General features: G+C 37.0%; 1 protein-coding gene across 1 annotated transcript in view; it reads right to left on the bottom strand.

Annotated features, from left to right (window-relative positions):
- Nucleotides 1-7,514: 7,514 nt before the first annotated feature.
- CNTN1 (contactin 1) overlaps nucleotides 7,515-22,359 on the bottom strand; it is a 359,681-nt gene continuing 344,836 nt past the window's right edge. Inside the window, exon 24 of the mRNA XM_056117746.1 lies at nucleotides 7,515-9,862. Coding sequence (XP_055973721.1) covers nucleotides 9,786-9,862 — 77 coding nt within the window. The 3' untranslated portion in view covers nucleotides 7,515-9,785. The remainder of the gene's footprint in view (nucleotides 9,863-22,359) is intronic.

Here is a 22,359-nt window from a genome sequence, read left to right as displayed (position 1 = left end):
AGTTCAATTTCTCTGCCTCTCTTGGAGAGCCCAGCAATCTAGCGAGATTATCTCACCTGCACGGCAAAGCCTGGCAAGCCACCCGTGATGTATTTGATATGCCAAACACAGTCACAAGTCTCACAATGTTACTGAACCCGCTCGAGCAAATCGATGAACAATGGGAGAACAGTGACAGTGATTATTGGGTCACTGTGAGACAGATCTTTACAAAGCTGTTCATTATTTGGTTTCATTCATACAGTGTTACAACACCCATCGCTCCACCAATGAATGTCTCCCAGCAGCAGTGTCCCCAGTATCCCTCCCATCACCTCCCCTCATGCCCCCAGCCGGCTTTTATGACAGGCAATTTTCTTCTCTCTCTCTCTCTCTCTCTCTCTCTCTCTCTCTCTCTCTCTGTTTCTCTCTCTCTCTCTCGCTCTCTCTCTCTCTCTCCCTCTCCCCCCGCCCCTTGGGCATTGCGGTTTGCAGTAAAGATACTGAAAGATTATCCAGTATATACCTTTATCTACTTTTAACACTCAGTACTTGTCCATTATGATCATTTCCACATTTCCAGCTACTGTTGTCATCCTGGTCCCTTCTCTATTTAACCTACTCTCCACCTCACATACACTTTTGGTTGATTACAGCCTTTGACCAGTCCTCCTAGATAAATATTTTCCCTGGCCATAGATATGTCTTCATATATATATATATTATATATACACATATATATGTATATATACATATATATATAAATATATCGCACTGTAGCAATGTCCTCCCATTGTTCATCGATTTGCTTGAGTGGGCACCAGTAACGTCTACATTATAAGACTTGTTGTTACTGTTCTTGGCATATCCAGATATGCCATGGGGGGTTTGCCAGGCTTTGCCATGCAGGCGAAATACTGTCAGTAGCTTGCAGTGCTCTCTGAGAGGGATGGAGGAATCAAACCTGGGTTGGCCATATATATATATATATATATATACACATATATATATATATATCTCAGTCATTCTATAGCTTTCTCTTTCTTTCTGACTCATTTCATTCAGTATGATACTCTCCAAGTCCATCCATTTATAGGCAAATTTCATGACTTCATTTTTTCTAACAACTGAGTAGTATTCCATTGCGTTAGATGTACCATCCATTTGTCCATGTACTTTATCTCTTTGTTCTCAGGCACTCAGGCTGTTTCCAGATTATGGCTATTATGAATAGTGCTGCAATGAACATAAGGGGTACAGATGGTGTTTCTATGGCTTTTGGGGGCTCCCAGGATATATTCCCAAAAGTGGTATTGCTAGGTCAAGTAGGATTTAACTTCTAGTTTGTTAAGGAATGTCCATTTTATTTTCCAACCTGGCAAAAGTAAACAAATAATGAAACTTAGAGCAAAAATCAATAAACAAGAATCCCAAAAAACAATCCAAAAGATCAATGAAATCAAGAACTGGGAGCGATAGCACAGCGGTAGAGCATTTGCCTTGCACGCAGCCAACATGGCCGACCCGAGTTTGATTCCTCTGCCCCTCTCAGAGAGCCTGGCAAGCTCCCCGTGACATATTCGATATGCCAAACACAGTAACAACAAAGTCTCCAATGGAGACGTTACTGGACCCGCTCGAGCAAATCGATGAACAACGGGAGGGCCTTTGAAAAAATAAATGAGATCAATAAACCACTCACAAGACTCTCCAAGAGAGAGAACTTTAATAACCGAATAGGAAACGAAAAGTGGGACATCACAACATAAACCACAGATATTTTGTATTTCTGAAGCATTCATTTTTATTTCCTGTCTTTTATTTCTGATTTATTTGAACAATTCTTTCTTCTTTTTCTTGTGAATCTAAGCTATGTTTATCTATCTTGTTAGTTGTTTCAAAGAACAAACTTCTGGTTTCTTTGATTCTTTGAATAATTTTCTTGATTTCTATCTTGTTTTATGCTCTAGTTTTCACCATGTTCCCATCTACTACTTTTTTGTAGGTTGTTAGCTGTTTCTTCTTCAGATATTTGAGATGTTTTTAGGTTGTTGATCTGGGCTTTGTCTTCTTTTTTTTTTCTTTTTGGGTCACACCTGGCCATGGACAGGGGTTACTCCTGGCTCTGCACTCAGGAATTACTCCTGGCGGTGCTCAGGGGACCACATGGAATGCTGGGAATCAAACCCAGATCAGCCAAGTGCAAGGCAAATGCCCTACCCACTGTGCTATCTCTCCAGCCTCTTTGTCTTCTTTTTATAATGTAAGCCTACGATGAATTTATGCATCTTCATTGCTATTAGTTTCAAGGATTTTTTTTTATTTCTTCCTTGATTTCTGCTTTGATCTAGTTGTTGTTTAGCAATGTTTTTTTCAATTCCAAGTGGAAAATTTCCCATCCCTTTTCTGTTAATTTCACTTTTATGCCATGGGAAAAGTTACTTTGTACAATTTCTAGATTTGTAAATTTATTTATGTTTGAGTTATGCCCTAGTACAAGATTTATTCTAAGACATGTCCCCTGTGAATTATAAAAGAATGTGTATTCTTGTTTATGGAATGAAGAGTCCTGTATATATCCAACAATCCCAGTTATTTTAGCTTCTCATTTAGGGTTCTTGTCTCTTTAATATTACATTTGGTTGATCTGCTTAGTGGCAAAAATGGAGTGTTGAAGTGTCCCACTACTATTGTGTTTTCATCAGTGTTAGTGAATGCTTTATGAATTTTGCTGAGCATTCGTTTGGTGCAGAAATGTTGATGAGAGTATTTCTTGATCCATTGTTCCCTTAATGCATAACTAGTGTTGACCACTGTCTCTAATTTCTTTCTTATAATGATTGCTATTTAATCTGATATAAGTATGGCTATCTCAGATTTTTTTCTTCCACTGGTGTGTCTAATTGTTTTTCATCCATTAAATCTGTATTTGTTCTGTGAGCTTAGGTGAGTTTCCTGTAGGTAGAAATGGATAGATTTTCTTTTCTGACTCACCCACCTACCTTATATCTTTTTGAGAGAGGTTAATGCTATAAAGGACTGTGCTCTGTGTGTGTGTGTGTGTGTGTGTGTGTGTGTGTGTGTGTGTGTGTATCTGATTTTTTTTAACAGGAGGCCTTTCTGTAACTCTTGTAGGATTGGTTATGTTGTTGCTAATGTCTCCAGTTTTGTTTGACTGAGAAGAGGCTTGTCCTTCACTCAAGTCTAAATGACTTGTGTGACAGGGTTGTGAATCACAGACTGGAATGGATTCACATTTAAAGTATTCATTTTATTTAAAGTATTCATTTAAAACTTTAAATATGTCATTCCATTTTTTTTCTTGGATTGTACAACATAGCTCCTTCGTTTTCCTATCGTTCATAAAGATTTACGGATGCTGTAATTTGACCTTCAGAGTCCCAATTATCTTACATCTGATCTGTTATTTTTCAGCAAGTTGTTACTCCTTATAATCTGTTAATCTAGCAATTTCTCTTTCTTATGATGCTATTCCAGTGTCATATAGGTGAATATCTAATACTCCTATTTGTGTAGAGGGTTATTATGGAGGTATTTGAGACAAAATATTAAAAGCAAGAACATTTAGAGTTGGTGGCAATGGAGAGACCACAGCACAGGAGGTCATACCACAAGGGCAATGGGGTAAGAAAGGGTTCTAATAAATCTTTTGTAAAAGCTTTTTTTCCCTTTTTTATCAATTTATATCATAAATTATTTTTGTAGTTATTTAAGCTGTTTACTTCTAAAAATTGCCTCATTTTTGAGCATTTAAACTCTTGCTAATTTTTGAGCAGTTAAATTGAATACAGTAATATAACTACAACCAATACTACTTACTAATGTCATAGATAAAGCTATTTTATATATTATGTTTTTCAATCTCCCCCAGATATTTTAAATCTCTAACTTTTGGGAATTATTATTACACCACACCTGGCAATGCTCAGGAGCTGTTCCTGGCTCTGCCCTCAGGAATTACTCACAGCATGTCCCAGGGTCCATATGGGATAACAGAGATTGAAGCAGGTTTGGTCATGTGCAAGACAAATGCTCTATCCATTGTACTGTCTTTCTAGCCTTCTAAATCTTTAATTAAACAAAATATTTCTACTTTATTAATTTTGAAACTTATTTCTTATCAACATCTTTGAAATTTTTCATTACAATAACTTATATACTAAATATATTAATTGAATATAAATTGAATATATATATTCAACTACAATAATTTATATATCATTTTCTAACCCCTTAATTTCAGTTGAAGATCTTCCTTTCTTTTCTATGTATCTTGTCTTCTCTATTTAAGTTGGGTTTTTTGTTTTACAGATAATGAGGAATTTCTGGAACCACACGTTCTCCTGAAAACTGCTATGGGTCACTTCTAAGCAAAGAGCCGAGAATAGTCCCTGAGCACCACTGGGCGTTTCCCACCTCCCAAAATGTTACTAAATTTTTAAGTCACATAAAGAAAAAAGAAAGTAAATTCACTTTGGAATGAAATACACTTCTGAAATGGATTTCATTCTGTTACTTGGCTTTTGGAGACAATTTGGGAAATATTGTATCAGATAGAAAGTATATAGCATCCAATTCTCAAGATTTGAATCAGACCATAAGAATGAATACTCAAATTAGTCATGAATTAGCTGTCATTTTAAATAAGCCAAAGAAATAGAATTTTTGAGTCTTATTTAAATCTATATCTGATGTGAATATAATTGCCAAAAAAGAGCCAGTGAGATAGCTCAAAGGGAATAGTGGGCATGGTTCCCTTGGGTGATGCCCTGAGTTTGATCCCAGACATTGTATGCCACAGCTTTCCCAGGTAAGGACCCTAGTGACAACCACACTGACAAATTCCAGAAACATGGCATAATTTCAGTGTCAGCATGCAATATCAGGTTTGGTACACAATGCAAGATATGGGTCTCAGCAGTCATTAGGATCTATACTGTTGAAACTGAGTGTGGAAATCCCCTGGGCTCCCAAAACTGCCGGGGAGGTTACTGTTCAATCAGATAATCAAATAATATAGTAATCATGAAAATACAATCCTAAAACCTTTGTATCAGGCACTGCTGAACAACATAAAAAATAAAGATTAACATGCCTCAATTTTTCATTCAAAATTCTAATCTGCTAAATTTGAACTGTGTCTCAGAATCTTTTTTTTTTTCAAATTCTGAGTAATCCTAATGCAGCCAGCTGGTGAACACCAAAGTTTCGGGAATTAGAATTGGGATCAATCTAAGGTTAAATACCAAAATGAAAATATTTGAATGGAAGTAATCTAAACTCAAGGTTAAAAAATGGAGACAGGTAAAAAAGAAAATGAGGACTCAAAGGGGAAGAGAATCTTCATGGAACAAGGAGCAAGGTCAGAATGCAATGCAAAATTATAAGGAGAACATAGAAAATTATAAAATAGAACATAGGAAGCTTTCATATTGAGAAGTTTGGTTTTAACAGTATTCATAAAATGGTTGTTCCTCCTTTAGTTTTACTGCTAAGTGATAATTTTATGCAGATTCTGTTATTACAGTTCATTCAGGGTTGAACTATTATTTAGTCAGTGTCTAAAGAATTGTTTTAGTGTGAAGCATTATATTTTGTAATAGTCACTGACATATCCCCTATAGGATAACATTGGCTTGTGCTTTCTCCTCTGCCACAAGGAATTTTGGTTTACTGAGTAATGCCTATCACAATTCTCCTGAAGCACTCCCATTTCCTCAGTCACAATCACAATCACAACCATCCTGTTATTCGTCGATTGCCTCGAGCAGGCCCCAGTAACGTCTCCTTCATCCTAGTCCTGAGATTATATTCAAGGCTCTTTAGGAGAATGAGACCCATCATTGTTACTGGTATTTGGCATATTGGTTACGCCATGGGGAGTTTGCCAGACTCTGCCATGTGGGCAGGCTACATTCGGTAGCCTGCCAGTTTGTCCAAAGTAGTTTTTCCTCAGTTTTCATCTTTAACTTCTCCTTTGTGTTCTGCTTCCTCTGTCTGTTAATCACGCACTTCCCCTAAGCAGTGACTTGTAAAGTGACTTGAAAAGTCACACTATCTCTGGATTTGTATTTGTAAGTGAACTATAGCTTTGCTCTTTTCCTTACGTCCTTTGCATAGTTTACTTTAAAGCAATGTCTTTTTTTTGTATAGACACAGGAAGACTGTTAATGTGTAACACTGTAGCATTGTCCTCCCATTGTTCATCAATTTGCTAGATCAGACACCAGTAATGTCTCTATTGTGAGACTTGTGGTTACTGTTTTTGGCATACCGAAAACGCCACGGGGAGCTTGCCAGGCTCTCCAGAGGCGGGATATGCTCTGTAGCTTGCCCGGCTCTCCGAGAGGGATGGAGGAATCGAACCTGGGTTGGCTGCATGCAAGGCAAACTCCCTACTCGCTGTACTATCGCTCCAGCCAGAACATCTGTATCAGATCATATAATTCTGTCATATGTACCTGATTTAAGCCTCAGTGGCTGTTAGTTCCTAGCACCCCAAAATCAGGGTCCCAACGAAAGGACTGGATGGATCCAGAGTAAGCTGTGAGCTTCCCTGGCATTGAAACAGGAGAGGTCAAGTGCCATAATACTTAACTATAAGTTAAGAGCACGGTCATGGAGAAATTCTGTCATGATCCAAAGAGTAACAACTGGATAAAGACACTGCTAGTGTTAGGAAATAACTATCTGGCCTGAGTGCTGTAGTCTGGCATCTATAGTGAGATGTCCCCAGGACAGCCACCCTATGAGATTAATATGTCTCTTACTGTGTCCATACAAAATGACTAGAGAGATTATGAAGTAAGTAATCTAAGATGATTGTTTATGGACTAAGGAAAAGAGAATTAAGTCTTTAGATTAAAAACATGCCCTTGAGCAGATCTCCTGGCAGGATATATCTGTCTTAAAAGAGCTTCCCCCAAGGAAGGACTTTCATGTGTTGATTGTTCTACCTTACCGAGGTGTAATTTCTATCCCCAATGCTTGAAGTTTGGCCTCTAGACTAAGGCTGGAAGACAGAGAGTGTGGAGAGACTAGCATGGGGGACAGAAGGAATATGGGACTGGGTGAGACTAGAAGGAGACAGAGGGAGACAAGATTGTAATAAACTGCAAATGCTCGCCAACCATCATGGTGACCCTGTTCCCTCTTTCATGCTTCTGTTGGTGGCAGCAGCAGGCCCGGGTGGGGACGTGGCTCGTGGCCACTGAACACATGTGGCAGGAGAGAGCCCGCCACAGCTCACTTACTTAATTTTGAATACACAATCCCCAAACTTTTTTGCCAGGTGATCTTATTCCAGTATGTGTGTGCACATGATAGTTCATATTTGCTTTTATGTCTGTGTTTTTATTTGTGTTTATAGTTTTGGTTGAACCATTCCAATGTTGAACTGGTGGTTATTATTTTTCTTTTTTGTTATCAAAACACCTGCCCCATTTCACATTATTGAGCTTATAAGAAGATTAACAGAAATTAAAATTTCAATTTTAGGTAAATCAAAAGAAAAGTTTTGGGTAAAAGCAAGATATTTATTTCTTTATTATTTATTTTCTTTTTTTCATTCATAAAAGGACAAAACACAGTCCTATACTACTCCTTTGAAAATGATTTAAAAAAATAAAAACAATTAAACATTTATCAGTATCAAATAAAACTATAGTCACCTTTACTAAAATACAAAGAAAAACATGTGTAACTGTATAAAGTTTAATTAAGAATCATGTATTTTAAAGCAAATGGTACATTATTAGTCTGACAGCAGTTTTAAACTGATGGTCCCAGTCAAATTGCACAATAGGATGAGGAAATGAAAAGCCTAAGTCATCAGTATGAGATTTTAATCCACCTATTTCTACCAAAACTTAAAGAATAAGCAAAGAACTTCCAAAATCTGTTTTGTTATTCCCTTTCAGAACCATTTCATGCAAAATCTAACCAGCTTTGCTCTTTATTCCCATGTATCCTAAAATAAAACAAGCATGCATTTGGCAAACAAATCTGTTGATTATATAAAAGTGCCCAACATGGGTTACATTGCAAAAAGAAAATCCCAAAGTGCAACAATGAAAGCACAAACATTTGTACAGAAGACTTATAGAGTATTCATTTCCCTTAAGTATGAAAAGATTTTTGTTTCTTTTTCAAATAAGTAAGTACTGGTAACACCTTAAGATTGTTGACATTTCTTCACTAGGAAATCCATTTCACCTATTTTTAAACATCCATTTTATAAACTAATGAAATACTTATTAATATTTTTATAATGAAAGTTCTAAACATTTACACATAGATATATAGAGTACAAAAATTATAAATTAAATAAGGGGGATAAAGTAGTAATAGATCTGTTTTGTTCCCTATAAATATTTCCTATGAACCTATAAGGTTCCTTTCTATAAAGATATACTCTAATTGACTAGCAAGTGTGTGCTAATAAAATAGGATTAACCTCTTAAATCACAGACATTGCACTATTTCATGAGCCAGTTAATACTTTATATTTGATTTTTTCACACCCATACTCAAACACATTTCCATGCATACCATGGAGAATGAAGAAATTTGCATCTTCCTTTCGTGACTTGTAAAAATCAAAAGCACTAACACTTAGGAGACATATGAACATTATTTGTCTCCACTTTGCTTTCCAGTTTTGCATATTCTACAAAGTACCTTTAGAAACATTAATTTGGTATTTTTAGTCAGTTCTCATTATTGCATTTAATTGAGAAATGGGCTTAAATTGAAATTTAAAACTAAGGAGTACCGTGGATTTTCCAATCAATAGATGCTGTCTTGATCCCACACCTATAGAAAGATATATTTTCCATAGAAATGCTCAAAATCAAACACAGTAAAATATTCTGATAATTGATATTCACTTAATTGCCCAAATTTCAAAAATACAGCCACTTCTCAATTAAAAACTTAAGAAAATGGAAGCACTTTACTTTTCAAAATTCATACATCCACATATAAATAAACAGGATGCTATGATATTCTAGACAATAATTTTGTTTTAGGGACATAAATTAATAATAAATAAATAAAATAAAAGTAGAATGGAATACAAAAGTGAAAAAAACTTTATATGCCAGGTTAATTTTATGATTAGAAAGCTAACTGAACAATTTTACTGGTTCTGAAAATTAAATATCTAGAAAATTACTTACTTTGAAAATAAGAACACTCATAGTAACTTCTGGAATTTGGTTTTCAATATCCAAAATATTTCAAGGCAGTCATAAAATTATATTTGTAATGGAATTTGCATCAAAAATTGTTATACTCTATTTTTCTTTCAAGAAAATTCAAAATGTCATGAATGACAAGTCATTTAAAAAGTACGTACACAAGGCCCTAAACAGAATCATACTAGAGACTGTATTACTATTACATTTACCACATAAGAGCAATGTTTCAACCTCTATTCTAATTCACAACTTATTAAATTTAAAGCACCTGTGTATGGTGATTTGACTTTCACGCTACAGCCTATAGAACTGAACACTGTAACTTGTTCCATTAGATTAAATCATGCAACTGTCACAGAATCAGGTTAAGTGGTTTATAAGGCATATTGGAACAAGTTAAAATAATTTTAGATTCATTTAAAAGTTTATTCGTTTTAATAAAGAGTTCCTGAATGCCTCAATCATTATGTTTGGATAATTAAAGCAGAATATATTTGGCTAGGATGGAGCCGCAGTAATTGTAGTCATCACAGGGACGAGGTTTTCCTCTGAGCTGGATTGAGAACAGTAGTTATAACACCACATTCAGAATTCCAAATAGATTATGAAGCCAAGGAAAGGCATGAGCAAACCAAGAATACCTGGTGATAAAGCGGATACACCTACAAAATAAAAAAAAACACAGATTATTTTAATTAGAAATCAGTTTAATATTTGTCTGCTTCGTTAAAGACTATATTACATGTGTCCGAAAGCAAAGAGGGTTAAAAAAAATAATAAGAGCAGCACAAACCAACACAGCTTCACTCTTATTTAAGAGAATTGGACTGTTTAAATACCATATTCAATTAATAAGATCACAAACTTTTGTCCCCTTTAGCCCTGTGAACCAGTACTCCTAAATTCCCATCAGAAGATAAATAAAGATATGTAAACAAGGAATGCAACATTTATCAATGGGTAAAAATAAGAATGTTGTCTTCCCTGTCATTAATAATACTTTAAAATAATTATTGTTAACATAGTTTGTAGGAGCATGGTGGTGGGCGTGACCTCTGGGGTGGGATGCCCAGAAAACTGACCCAAGGAACTGCAAGACCGCCACTCGGCCAAGGTGCCCCCTGCGAGCACCCAGGCCAGAGGTGATCCCTGGCAAGTTTCAGGACCACATCAGCAATGGGTCTTTAATCTGGCTCAGGCACCAATGCAGCCAACCCCCTACCAGGTACAGTGAGGAGGTGGGTGTGGCCTCCAGGGAGGCCACCACTCATGCCGGTGCAGTTATTTTCTCCTTTCCCAATGCTTTGGACTCACATCTCAATCGCCATTACCTAACTCTGAGGAAGACAGCCTGGCCAACAGTCCACTAGCCCATTCCAACCTCACCAAAATAAATGTGAACACAAGAAACTGAACAAGCCTCATTTAAAAGAACACACCCTCTGAAGCTGCCCTAGAGGACTCACATAAGTCACAGAGGAGCACCAAAGAGGAAGTCAGTATTCTAGAAGGAGAAAAAGGCGACCACCATCAGAATCCTTTCTTGCAGTAAGAGGGGGACACTGATAGTGAATGGCTGGGTCCCACGTCCGTACTACCACAGCAACATGAAGAAACAGCGCAAATCCCCACCATGAGAACTGGATGAAGAAAAGAGCCCAGAATACTCAATAGGGAATACCGACAAATAAAATCTCGCCAATAAAGAATTCAGAGATTCCCACCACAGAGACTGGCACACATCCAAAAGAACAAAAGCAACCAGTGTTGGCATGGATGTGGAGGGAGGGGACTCTCTCCCTCACTGCTGGTGGAAATGACAACTGGTTCAACCCTTTTGGAAAACACTGTGGATGTTTCTCAAAAAATTAGAAATTGAGATCCCATTTCACCCAGTAATACCATTTCTGGGAATACATCCCGGAAATGCAAAAAAGTATAGTAGAAATGATGTCTGCACTTGTATGCTTATTGCAGTACTATTTATAATACCTAGAATCTGGAAAAAAAACAAGTGCCTGAGAACAGATGACTGGTTAAAGAAACTTTTGTACATCTATACAATGGAATACTATGCAGCTGTTAGAAAAGATTAAATCATTAAATTTGCATATAAGTAGATCGACATGAAGAGTATCGTGCTAAAGGAAATGAGTCAGAAAGGGAGGGACAGACATAGAAGGACTGCACTCATTTGTGCACTATAAAGTAACAGAATGGTAGACTAACACCCAAAGATAGCAGAGATAAGGACCACATGGTGGGGAGGCAGGGGATAGGGGTGGTGGGAGGGATACTGGGAACACTGGTGGTGGAGAATGGGCACTGGTGGAGGGATGGGTACTAGATCATTATATGCTGAAACGAAATCACGAAAGTTTATAAGTCTATAACTATCTCATGGTAATTCATTAAAAAAATTTAAAAAATTTAAAACATATTTTGTAGTTTACATGAAATAGGTAAATCCTAAAGATGTAAAATTTAGTAAAAATGAAGAGAATTAAGAAAATTTAAAGGGGAAAATCTGAGTAGGTCTATAAAATTTTATAAATATCTTATCCTGAGAAATAGTTGGTTTTATATTACAAAATATAGACATTGCTTAAGTTTCTACATTAATTAGTAAAATATTGCAATAAAAATATCTATGGATGTAAAATAGCATAATATGCAGAATATTAAATAGGATGAGATGTTAATTCGCTATTGAAGATGTTTAAAATCTCTTAAAAAGCAAGGAGAAAAAAAGCAAGGAGTAAGCATATCTTTCTTTTTCTTTACTTTTCTTTCATTTCCTTTTGTTTCTTTTTTTTGGTGTGTGTGTGGGGGGGGTGGCTTTTGAGTCATACCTGGCAGTGCTCAGGGATTACTCTTGTTTCTGCACTCAGGAATTTCTCCTGGCAGTACTCAGGATATTATATGGGATGCTGGAGATTGAACCCATATTAGCTATGTGGAAGAGAAGCACTTTACCCACTGTACTATTCTCCTTAATTTTAGTTTTTTCAAAAATTATTTATTTTTATCTCTCCAACCCAAGTACAACTTTTATAATCTAGAAGAATGAAACCATAAACAGCATGAGTTACTCAATGCCATGTGCTAAAGTTGTCCTGTCCTTTAAAGAAGCTCCTTCAAATCATCTTGTAAAACTAGTTTCGAGGCTATGAATTCCCTAAGCTGTTGTCTGTCCCTAAAGTTCTTCTGTCCTTCAAATATGAATGACAATCTAGATCGATAGAGTATTCTTGATGATATTTTCATTTAATTGAACTTTTGTACTATATTCCTCTTTTCTCTTCTCACTCCTAGAGTCTGACTTGATGGAACTGCTGTGAATCTTACGGGATTTCCTTTGTATGTAATTATCTTTTTAGATCTTGATGGTTTCAATACTCTGTATCTTTGGAGTTTGTAATTTTGAATAAAATTACTATAAAAATTACTATACAGGGATATGGAGCAATAGTGTAGTGGGTAGGGCGGTCTCCTTGCACGCGGGAGATACAGTTACAAAGCTTTCATGTTTGAGTTTCAGTCATACAATGATTGAACACCCATCCCTCCACCAGTGCACATTTTCCACCACCAATGTCCCCAGTATTCCCCCCCCTCCACTCTTCTCCCTTGCCTCTATGGCAGACACTTCCCCTCATACTCTCTCTCTACTTTTGGGCACTATGGTTTGCAATACAGATACTGAGAGGTTATCACATTTGGTCAGTGTCCAAGTTTTAAGACAGAATCGTTGAGAAAATAAAACTGTCCTGATTTTAGTGTAATTCAGGATCTACTCAAAAATTTAGGCAAAGTGATATGTATATATGTAATTTATGCTCTTTAAAATAAATAGGAAATTTGAAACTAAACACAATGTATACGTATTCTATAATCTTTAGGGGAAAAACTTACCCAATTGCACTATCAACATTTGAATTTGCTTTTGCAGAAGAATTTAGTATCAGTCTTAAAATAACCTCTATTTCATTATAAGCCAAATTCATCCTTGTCAGAATTTTTTAAACAGCTCAATTGAAACATACCTGCTACACTTTCCTTAAGTATGATTGTGGAATTAGCACAGCGGGTAGGACGTTTGCCTTGCATGCAGCCAACCCGGGTTCGATTCCTCAGTCCCTCTTGGAGAGCCCAACAAGCAACTAAGAGTATCCTACCCACCAAGCAGAGCCTGGCAAGCTCTCCCTGATGTATTCAATATGCCAAACACAGTAACAAGTCTCACAATGGAGACATTACTTGCGCTTGCTCAAGCAAATCAATGAACAAGGGGAGGACAGTGCTACAGTGCTATTCATAACAAGCAATACAAAATAAATTATTTCAGTTCTGCTTTGGGGGAAGGATTTGGGGTTCTGGATGGAAATATGGTGGTGGAAAGGTGTAACAGTGGTGGAATTGTGTTAGAATATTAAATGTAATCAAATATTGTGAACAACTAAAGCACTGTAACACTGTCGTCCCATTATTCATCGATTTGCTTGTGCGGGCACCAGTATCGTCTCCATTGTGAGACTTATAAAAAATTTAAATTAAAAAAAATGTAGCTTAAGCCTTACTTCCAGTTACATAATGAGCAGAATACTAAAATGCATGAAGAACAAAAATGTAGATTAAGCTTTATTTCTAATTCTAACCATAATGAGTAATTTTGGTAAAAATAGGATATTTACCTGTGAGGTTGGTATGATCTTTGGCTATTTGTCTAAAAAAAGAGAATTTTTCCTTCTAGAAAATGATAGGCTCAGAGTTATAAATCTTAAGATATATATAAGTAAACTATTATATTTTAGAACTTTAAACCTTGAATGAAAAAATGTATAAACATTTTATATTTTATTTATAATAATCAAATTAATATGTAAGTAAATATACATTAAAAGTTGATTATTTAAGTAATATCTTGATATTCTTACATGTTTGGCAATTCTGAACCCACAAACCAAGTACAATGTATTTTGAGAAGCAGTGTATATTTCTTTACTGTTGAGTCTGGCTTTCCCCTGTAGATTATGCTGTACTGCCATGACATATTTGTTCCTTAAACAAAAAAAATGAATTACCAGTTGACTGAGGATCAACTATTTTTGTTGACAAATGCAAAAGGTTTTTCTACTAATGCTTCCAAACATTCTCTGAACTATTATCTCTTTTCAGAAAACAAAATAAACAAAAGAACAAAAACTCGACTTCTTTGACAACAAAAAAGCAACCTCTCTTTCAACACAGACACAGACACACTGACACACAGACACACAGACACACAGTTTAAAAGTTCCACCCACCCTTGGGAAACACAGTTGTAGGTCAAGAAGCATATGTTCCAATAATTTAATTTTAATATTATTTTTGCTTAATGTGTGAACATGAATAATTAGAATATTAAAACTGACTAAACAAGATGATATTTTTGTAACAGCATGAGATTTGAGGTAAGAAAGAATTTTATTTGAAGTCATTTAAGTGAACTTTGAGGTTCTTAACCAAAAAACCTTAAAGACTAACCTTTTAGAACCTCTATTTCCTGATGTATAACATAGAATGTGTAATACTAACATAGCAAGATATGTGAAAGGATCAAATAAAAAATATTTAGAGTTCATGCAAAGTTAATCTGGTGAATTATTTATGTATAACTTGTAGTCCCCATTAACAAATACTGAGAATTTAATAAAATAATTCAGTAACTGCTGTCAAAGCTTTTTAAAACTTTATTCTTTTTCTTTCCCCACTCCCATCTCAATTTCTAAGGACACTCTTGGTTAGAAAAAGCTAAAACAAAGCTGGCCTGAGCCTTGCAGTTTTGAAGAGTGTAGTTTGCAGAGTGTTACAATCTCTGCGAGAAGCTGTCCCTTACATTCTCTTGGCAGTGACTGGACAGAAGTGGAACTTAAAAGAACACATCTGCATTAGTAAGGGCCAGGCCACTGCAGAGATTGACAGTACCAGCTAGAGTGGGCAGGAGAGCAGGTATCAACGTCTAGCCTCCTTGATGTTCACGACCAGACTAAAAATACATCCCCATGATGCTTCTCTGTCATTATAACATACACACAATGCATGTTACTCAATTATGCATGCTCACTATTCTCCCTCGAGAATATGCATTAGTTTTCTGAAATGCTAATAGAATATGAATATGCTATCACTTATCTTTGCTGGGCATAAAACTAGAACCTAACTCCATTTGAAGTTGTTCTTCAGTCTATTCTATTGCTTATACGTCCATAAACTTAATAAGTTGCTTTCATGCAAATACAGGACCCTTTCTCTATTTTTTTCTGTATCGTTTTTTCAAGATACGTACTATGAAATAATGATATGTTTAGATCATGTCATTACTTTGTAAATTACAAAGACAGAAAATCCAATTTAAGTAGGACTGAAATGACTATTTCTTTACTAAAGCAGATTGTTTCTAGTTGTATTTTCACTGTTATTTTCCATCCTTTTTTCAAGCAAACTTTGCATCATATATCCTATAATTCAAGATACCGGTAAATAGTGGCAACTATTTTCACTTTTTTTCAGATATTTACAAATAACTATATTCTATGATGCATAGTTTATTTAACTTGATAACTGCTTCTAATATGTATTAACATTTATTTAATATTAAGACTCTATCAGTAACAATTAGGCGATACCACATGGAGGATGTTTATTGGGCTCAAAGAGATTATGGCACAAGTAGTCAGCAGAGCACAAAAAATTATATGTGTGGGGAAGGCTGGGGGTTAGAAATGAGAAAACTGCAATCAGAAATAACATAAATCAAGGTATGGTAGGTGATACAAAAATGCAAAATAAGGTCTGAAGAAGAGGTAGCTAATAGATTGGTAAGCTCCAAGATAAGAGGCAGAAAACCCCTAGAAAACACTAGCAAAGCAGAGAATTGGGTGAGTTCAAGAGGAACAATATAAGGATCATTGGAATCCCTGAAGAACAAAAAGTTCAATGAAGAAGCAATTTTAGTATTTAGGAAATACTAAAAAAGTCATAGATAAGAATTTCTCAGACAACAGGATTTTTGTTCCCCATGGGACTTAACCTGATGAGTGCCAAGCTGAGGGAAGAGACTGAGATCAACCTCAGTGCCACACTTTCCCTAGGACCCCCTTGTCCTCAAACCCAGCACCCAGAGCAACGGGAGCATTTGGGGGCCTGCTGAAAATGGCTGCAAATGTAGCCACAATACGGCCACGTAATATAACTGAGATTCCAGAAACAGATATACCAGTATATGGACAGTGAATCTTTGATAGAGGACAGAAAATATGAAATGAAGCAAGGAAAGTCACTTTAACAACACTTTAACTGGGAAAGTTAGCCCAGCATACAAAAAATGAATGCAGACCTCTTTCTAACACCATGCACAAAAATCTAATAAAAAGGATTAAATACCTCAATCAGACCAGAATCCACAAATTAAAATGAGTAAAAGAAAAATATAACACTACATACATTATATAAAGGTATCTTCTATGATTGGCCAAACAAACTGAAAGATAAACAAATGTGGCTATAAAAAATTAAGATGTTTCTACACAGCCAAGGAAATAAATGAAGTGAACAAACTGGAAAAAGAAATGTTCCCACTGCTCATTGGATAAAGAGTACATGTAATATAGGACTAGAATAAATCTACCAAAAAATAAAAATAAAATCCTTAAAAAAGGAGGACAGAGATGAGCAGAAACCTGTCCAAAGAAAACATGAGGATGATGAAAAGGTATATGAAAAGTGCTCTACATCACTTATCTTAAGGGAAATGCATAACATAAGAATGATATATCATCTCATACCAGTTATATAGCCAGATATTATGTAAAACAAAACCAATGGGTGTTTGCATTTATCTAGGGTAAAAGGGACCCTCATTAATTGCTGGTAAGAATGTCAACTGGTCCAAGCATTTTAGAATACAATATGGATTCTTCTTACAAAATACTAAGAACTGAGCTTCCATATGGCCCAGCAATTCTACTTCTGGGCATCTACCCCACGGGCCCAAAGACTCTTTATAAAAAATATCTGTACACCTCTCTTGATTACAGCACGGTTCACAATAGTCAGAATATGGGAAATAAGAACAAATTCGAATATACACAATGTAACACACATTGAATTTCAGAAAAAAGAAATCATGAAATTTTCTATGTGGAGATAATCAAAGTGAATGAAGTTGGAAGGAGAGGGATAGATGCAGAATTATCTCTCTCATATATAAGCTATAGAGTATTGTTCCCCAGGTCAACAAACCTCATTATTGTCTTCAACAAAAAGCTCATCACTAAGAAAGGGTGTAGAGGAGAGACCCTGGGACAATGGTCGAGAGAAGCAGACACGTGGATGGAGGGGGTGGAGATGAAATATTTCATGAATGAAACCATACTAATAGCAATTTATAAATGCTGGTAATTTTTTAATGTTTAATTAAATAAAAAAATAATTTTTAAGAGTTAAGGAATGCAGGTAGCATATTTAAGAGACTTACATTAACTGAAGGAAAAAATCCAGGATATATTATCATCAGATGACAAAATGCCAAAAAAGATATTGAAAGGATATTGAAAACAGCAATATTAAAAAATGAAATTACATACAAAATGAAGCCTAGAAGACTCATAGCAGAAGAGGCTTTAAGAGACAAAAGAGAATTGTGGAATATCACTTGTATCACTTGTCATCCTGTTGATCATCGATTTGCTTGAGCGGGCACCAGTAACATCTCCATTCGTCTCTGTCATGTGTTAGTGTAGCCAATGGCATCTGCTCGCTCCAGAAACATGAAGAGCCTCAAACCATTTGTTCAGGGTTTTGATAAAGAAGTCTGACACATGGATGGCCACATGTCCTTTTGACGTCTCGTGGAATCCAGTCAGTAACAACTCTAGTCCAGCAGTCATCTCTAAATCGCATTATGTGTCCAGCCCATCTGATTTTCAACTCCTTGGCAAACAAGACAGCATCCCTGATTCTTGATCATTGATGGAGTTTGGAACTCCGGATTTCTTCTCTCACTTGAGTGAAATGTGATATTCCAAGCATAGCTCTTTCGATTCCTCTTCGGGATACCCAAATAGCATTCTTGTTTTGTTTTCATAGGGCCCAGGTCTCTGAGGCATATGTTAGTAGCAGAAAAACAGAGGAGTCGAAAACATGTGCCCAGAGTCATAGGTTCTTTGTCCTCTTAACAAATTCTTTGACGCTCTCGAAGGCGTTCCACGCTACTCTCTTCCTCCTGGCAGTTCTGGCACTAAGTTGTTCCTCATGTTGAGTTCTCGACCTAGGCATACATAGCTGCTGCATTTGGAGATGTTCATTCTATTGAGAGCAAATGGAACGTCAGGGACTAGTTCGTTTTTCATGAACATTGTCTTGATGAGATTCAGCTGCAGTCCGACCTTTCCACAATCAGGGTTGAAGTCGGCAAGCAATTGTGCCTCTTGGCTAATGTTTGGTGTATTAGAACAATGTCATCAGTGAAGCAAAGTTGGTGTAGTTGCTGACCATCTATCTTCACCCCCATTTCTTCCCATTCCAATCATCACATGACGTTCTCAAGGGTAGCACTGAAGAGTTTCAGTGAAATGGTATCACCCTGCCGAACCCCTCTCTTTACGTCGACGATCACTTCCTTGTAGAATGGTGAGATCCTGGTGGTGAATCCGTAATACAGCTCGTGGAGGATCCTGATGTACTGAGTTTGAATGCCCTGTTTGGCTAGGGCTTCGATGTCGCTTCAGTCTCAACAGAATCAAAGGCCTTCTTTAAATCAATGTACGTTAGACAGAGTGACATCTTGAACTCTCTCTCACAAAACCTCAATGATCTTGGTCACCATGTGGATATGGTCGATTTTGCTGAATCCTTTTCGGAACCTGGCTTGCTCACATGGTTGTCCTTCATCTAGTGTTCTGCCAATCCTATTCAGAATGACTCAAGTGAATAACTTGTAGACGACAGACAGCAGGCAGATCGGGCGATAGTTGCCAATGTCATGAATGTCTCCCTTCTTGTAAAACAGGACGGTCCTGATGGTTTTCCATTGCGATGGAACCTTGAATTCAGGCAGGTAGTGTGTGAAGTGCTGAGCCAGTGTATTGACAAGTAATTGTGGCATATTCTTCAGGTGTTCGGGTCTGACCTTGTCTGAACCGGGTGCTGTACGCTTCTTTACTGATGAAATGGCATGTCGGATTTTGGAAGGGAGAATGTTGGGAACGACATATCCATACTGCAGAATTTGGTATGTGGGCAGGTGGACGTGACTACCGAAGAGACCCGAGTAGAAGTCATGGATAATCTTCTCCATTGCCCTTTTGGAAGATGTGATAGATCCATCAGGACATCAGAGGGCAGTTATCTTGATCTTGTAGTTGGCAAAGGACAAGCAGGCATTGCGAATACTTTTCCCGGCTTCTGCTGCATCAGCCAACCCTGCTGCTCTTCCCTCTCTGAGGTCTTCTTTTATCGCTTCTCTGCACAACTTTGCGAGCTTGAACGTTATCTTGTGATTGCCTGAAGCTTGCACCAAACCATGTTGGTGAATGAGCTCGAGAGTTTCCGAAGACAGGAGTCTGTGGCTTTCCTACTCTCAGCATTCCTCGCACAGTCAAGGAGGTGTTGAGCCAGTTGATCGTATTCCTCATCGATATCAATTTATTCCACCTTATTTATTTGGATGTTCTCTCTTCAAATAAAACCATCTCATACATAAAGTGCCAGATTCTGATCATTTTGAAAAACCATGTAAAAGTCATTTTGTTAGCTTATGGGTAGACTTTTGATTCTGTTTTTGACAATATAAGAAAGATTTTTCTGAGAGTCTTCTAGGAAAGGGCATTTTAAAGACAAAACTTTAAAAAGTCCAAACTTTTTCCTTGGATATTACTAGACATGTATGCAATAATTTCAAGTACTTAATCTTACAACTACAAGGAAGACAAGCTTAGTATAAAGCTTATTTTGATATATGAAAAATGAAAAAAGTAGATAATGTAATTTATCCTTAATTTTATTTTTGAAGCACCGTAATACTAAAGACAACCTATCCCTAAAGCATTTTTCCCTTTGTTTTTTGGGCTATTATCAGTGTTCAGGAGCTATTTCTGGTGGTAATCAGGGGACCACATGGTCCTAGGGAACTGAGCTTCCTACATCACTAGCATGTTCTCAGCCTGTAGAACTATCTTCCTGGCTCCTCTCAAGTAATTTTGAATTGATATGATTTATGATGGTTAAAAATATTCTAATAAACAATGCTTAGATATTTAAATTATCTAGTTAAAAAACCTTGTTTCTTTTGATCTTTTTTTGAGTCAAATGTGTCAACTCTGGGTAACTATAACAATCATCTGCTATTTTGATTTCTATATTCAGAAAGAGAACAGCGCAGAATCTCCTGCTGTCAAGCCTGGCTGTCCTCACAAGGGCCCCTTGGAGGGGGATGGGTTGAGTTTCCCGCCAAACCCGGAGCAGAGCTCCAGCAACCAAAAACCTCCAGAACCAGCCACAGCCATGCTTAAGACCACTCTCCACACTTTTGGATGAGCCTCACACATGACGGAACCGGCAGAGGAACCCAGGCATGCAGGACCCGGGGCTGAGATCTCCAAGCCTGCTCAGATTGGGACTGAGCCTCCTCCACCCAGAGCCCCCATCTTCCATTAGGTAGGAGTTATACCCACCAACTACCCCCAGTGCCGTGTTATCCCATCAATGGCCAAGACCCAGAGACTATAAAACCCAGCTCCAGGAAGCACGCGGCTGCATTCGCAGCTGCACGACCTCTTATTATCTAGTTCTTACTCTTGGAGAACCCAGTAGGCTACCGAGAGTATCCTGCCCACATGGCAGAGTCTGTCAAACTCCCTGTGGTGTATTCGATATGCCAAAGCCTAGTAACAATGATGGGTCTCATTTCCCTGACCCTGAAAGAGCCTTGAATGTGGCACTTTCTAAAATCCCAAGGCTAGGACGAAGGAGACATTACCGATGCCTGCTCAAGAAAATCGATGAACAATGGGATGATCGTGATACAGTGATTCAGGTTAGCATAGTCTGCAGATGATTATATAATGATTAAAACTGGTTCTGTGACAGATGTGTTATCTGATCCTAGGTGTGTCTTCAGTTTTGTTAGATGAACTTTTCTGAAATATCCAATCTGCTAAGAACTCTTATTTATTTTCTTCCATTATTATATTCAATGGATTTGCTTTCTATTTGTTCAACCAAAGCCATACTTAGTTCTGCCAAACACTCTTTTATGCCCTTTATCAAGATATCAAGAACGTTGGATCAGAACCAGAGTGATATCTCAGCAGAAAGGGGGCTTGCCTTGCACACATACCACTGACTAAGGTTTGATCCCCAGCAGTATGTATGGTCTCCTAAGTTCCCCAGGGGTGATCGCCCAGAAGAGAGCCAAGAACAACCCCTGAAGCAATGCCAACTGCTGTCCTAAAACAAACACAAATAGTTCAGTTTTCTTCTAAATTAATCCTACATATAAGTTCTTTTCACTTCTTTTACTAAGCCACACTAGACAAGCTGACTTTAACTATACTTAAACTAACACCTTAAGGCTTCTAATAGCCTTTAAATTTCCAGATATTCACAGAATATACTCACTGTTTATAATATTTCAATTACCTTTTAAAGAGAAGCTGGAGTGAAACTTGAAAACTATCGGACTTATTATATCACTTTAAAGGGCTGAAGTACATGTTTTGTGTACATGAGGCCCAAAGTTTGGTTTCTGGCACCTCATGTACTGGTGGACATGGAGGACTCTGTATCACTGAACTCTTTGAAGAATTGATATCACCATGAGTGGTGTGCAGTACTATGAGTACATTCCTTGGGAGGTTGCCAACGTCTCCTATCCCCCCACATTTAAATGGATCTTTATTACATGGAATAAAATCCAAAGTCTTTAGTTAACACTGAAACCTTGGTAGATTAAATCCTTACTACCTCTCCAGTCTCACTGCATTCACTCACCCTTCAAGTTTGATCAGCACTTACACAATGCTATCTTCACTACTGTTTGAACATCTCAGTATACTACAAATTCAAAGCTAAGTGGAAAGAGAATTTTTATCTTTCCACTTAGCTGTACAAGGATTAT

This window comes from Sorex fumeus, unplaced genomic scaffold, assembly GCF_029834395.1.
Source record: "Sorex fumeus unplaced genomic scaffold, SorFum_2.1 ptg000036l, whole genome shotgun sequence".
NCBI classification, from domain to species: Eukaryota; Metazoa; Chordata; class Mammalia; order Eulipotyphla; family Soricidae; genus Sorex; species Sorex fumeus.
Note: the sequence above shows the minus strand (reverse complement) of the source record. Positions and strands in the feature narration are given on the sequence as shown.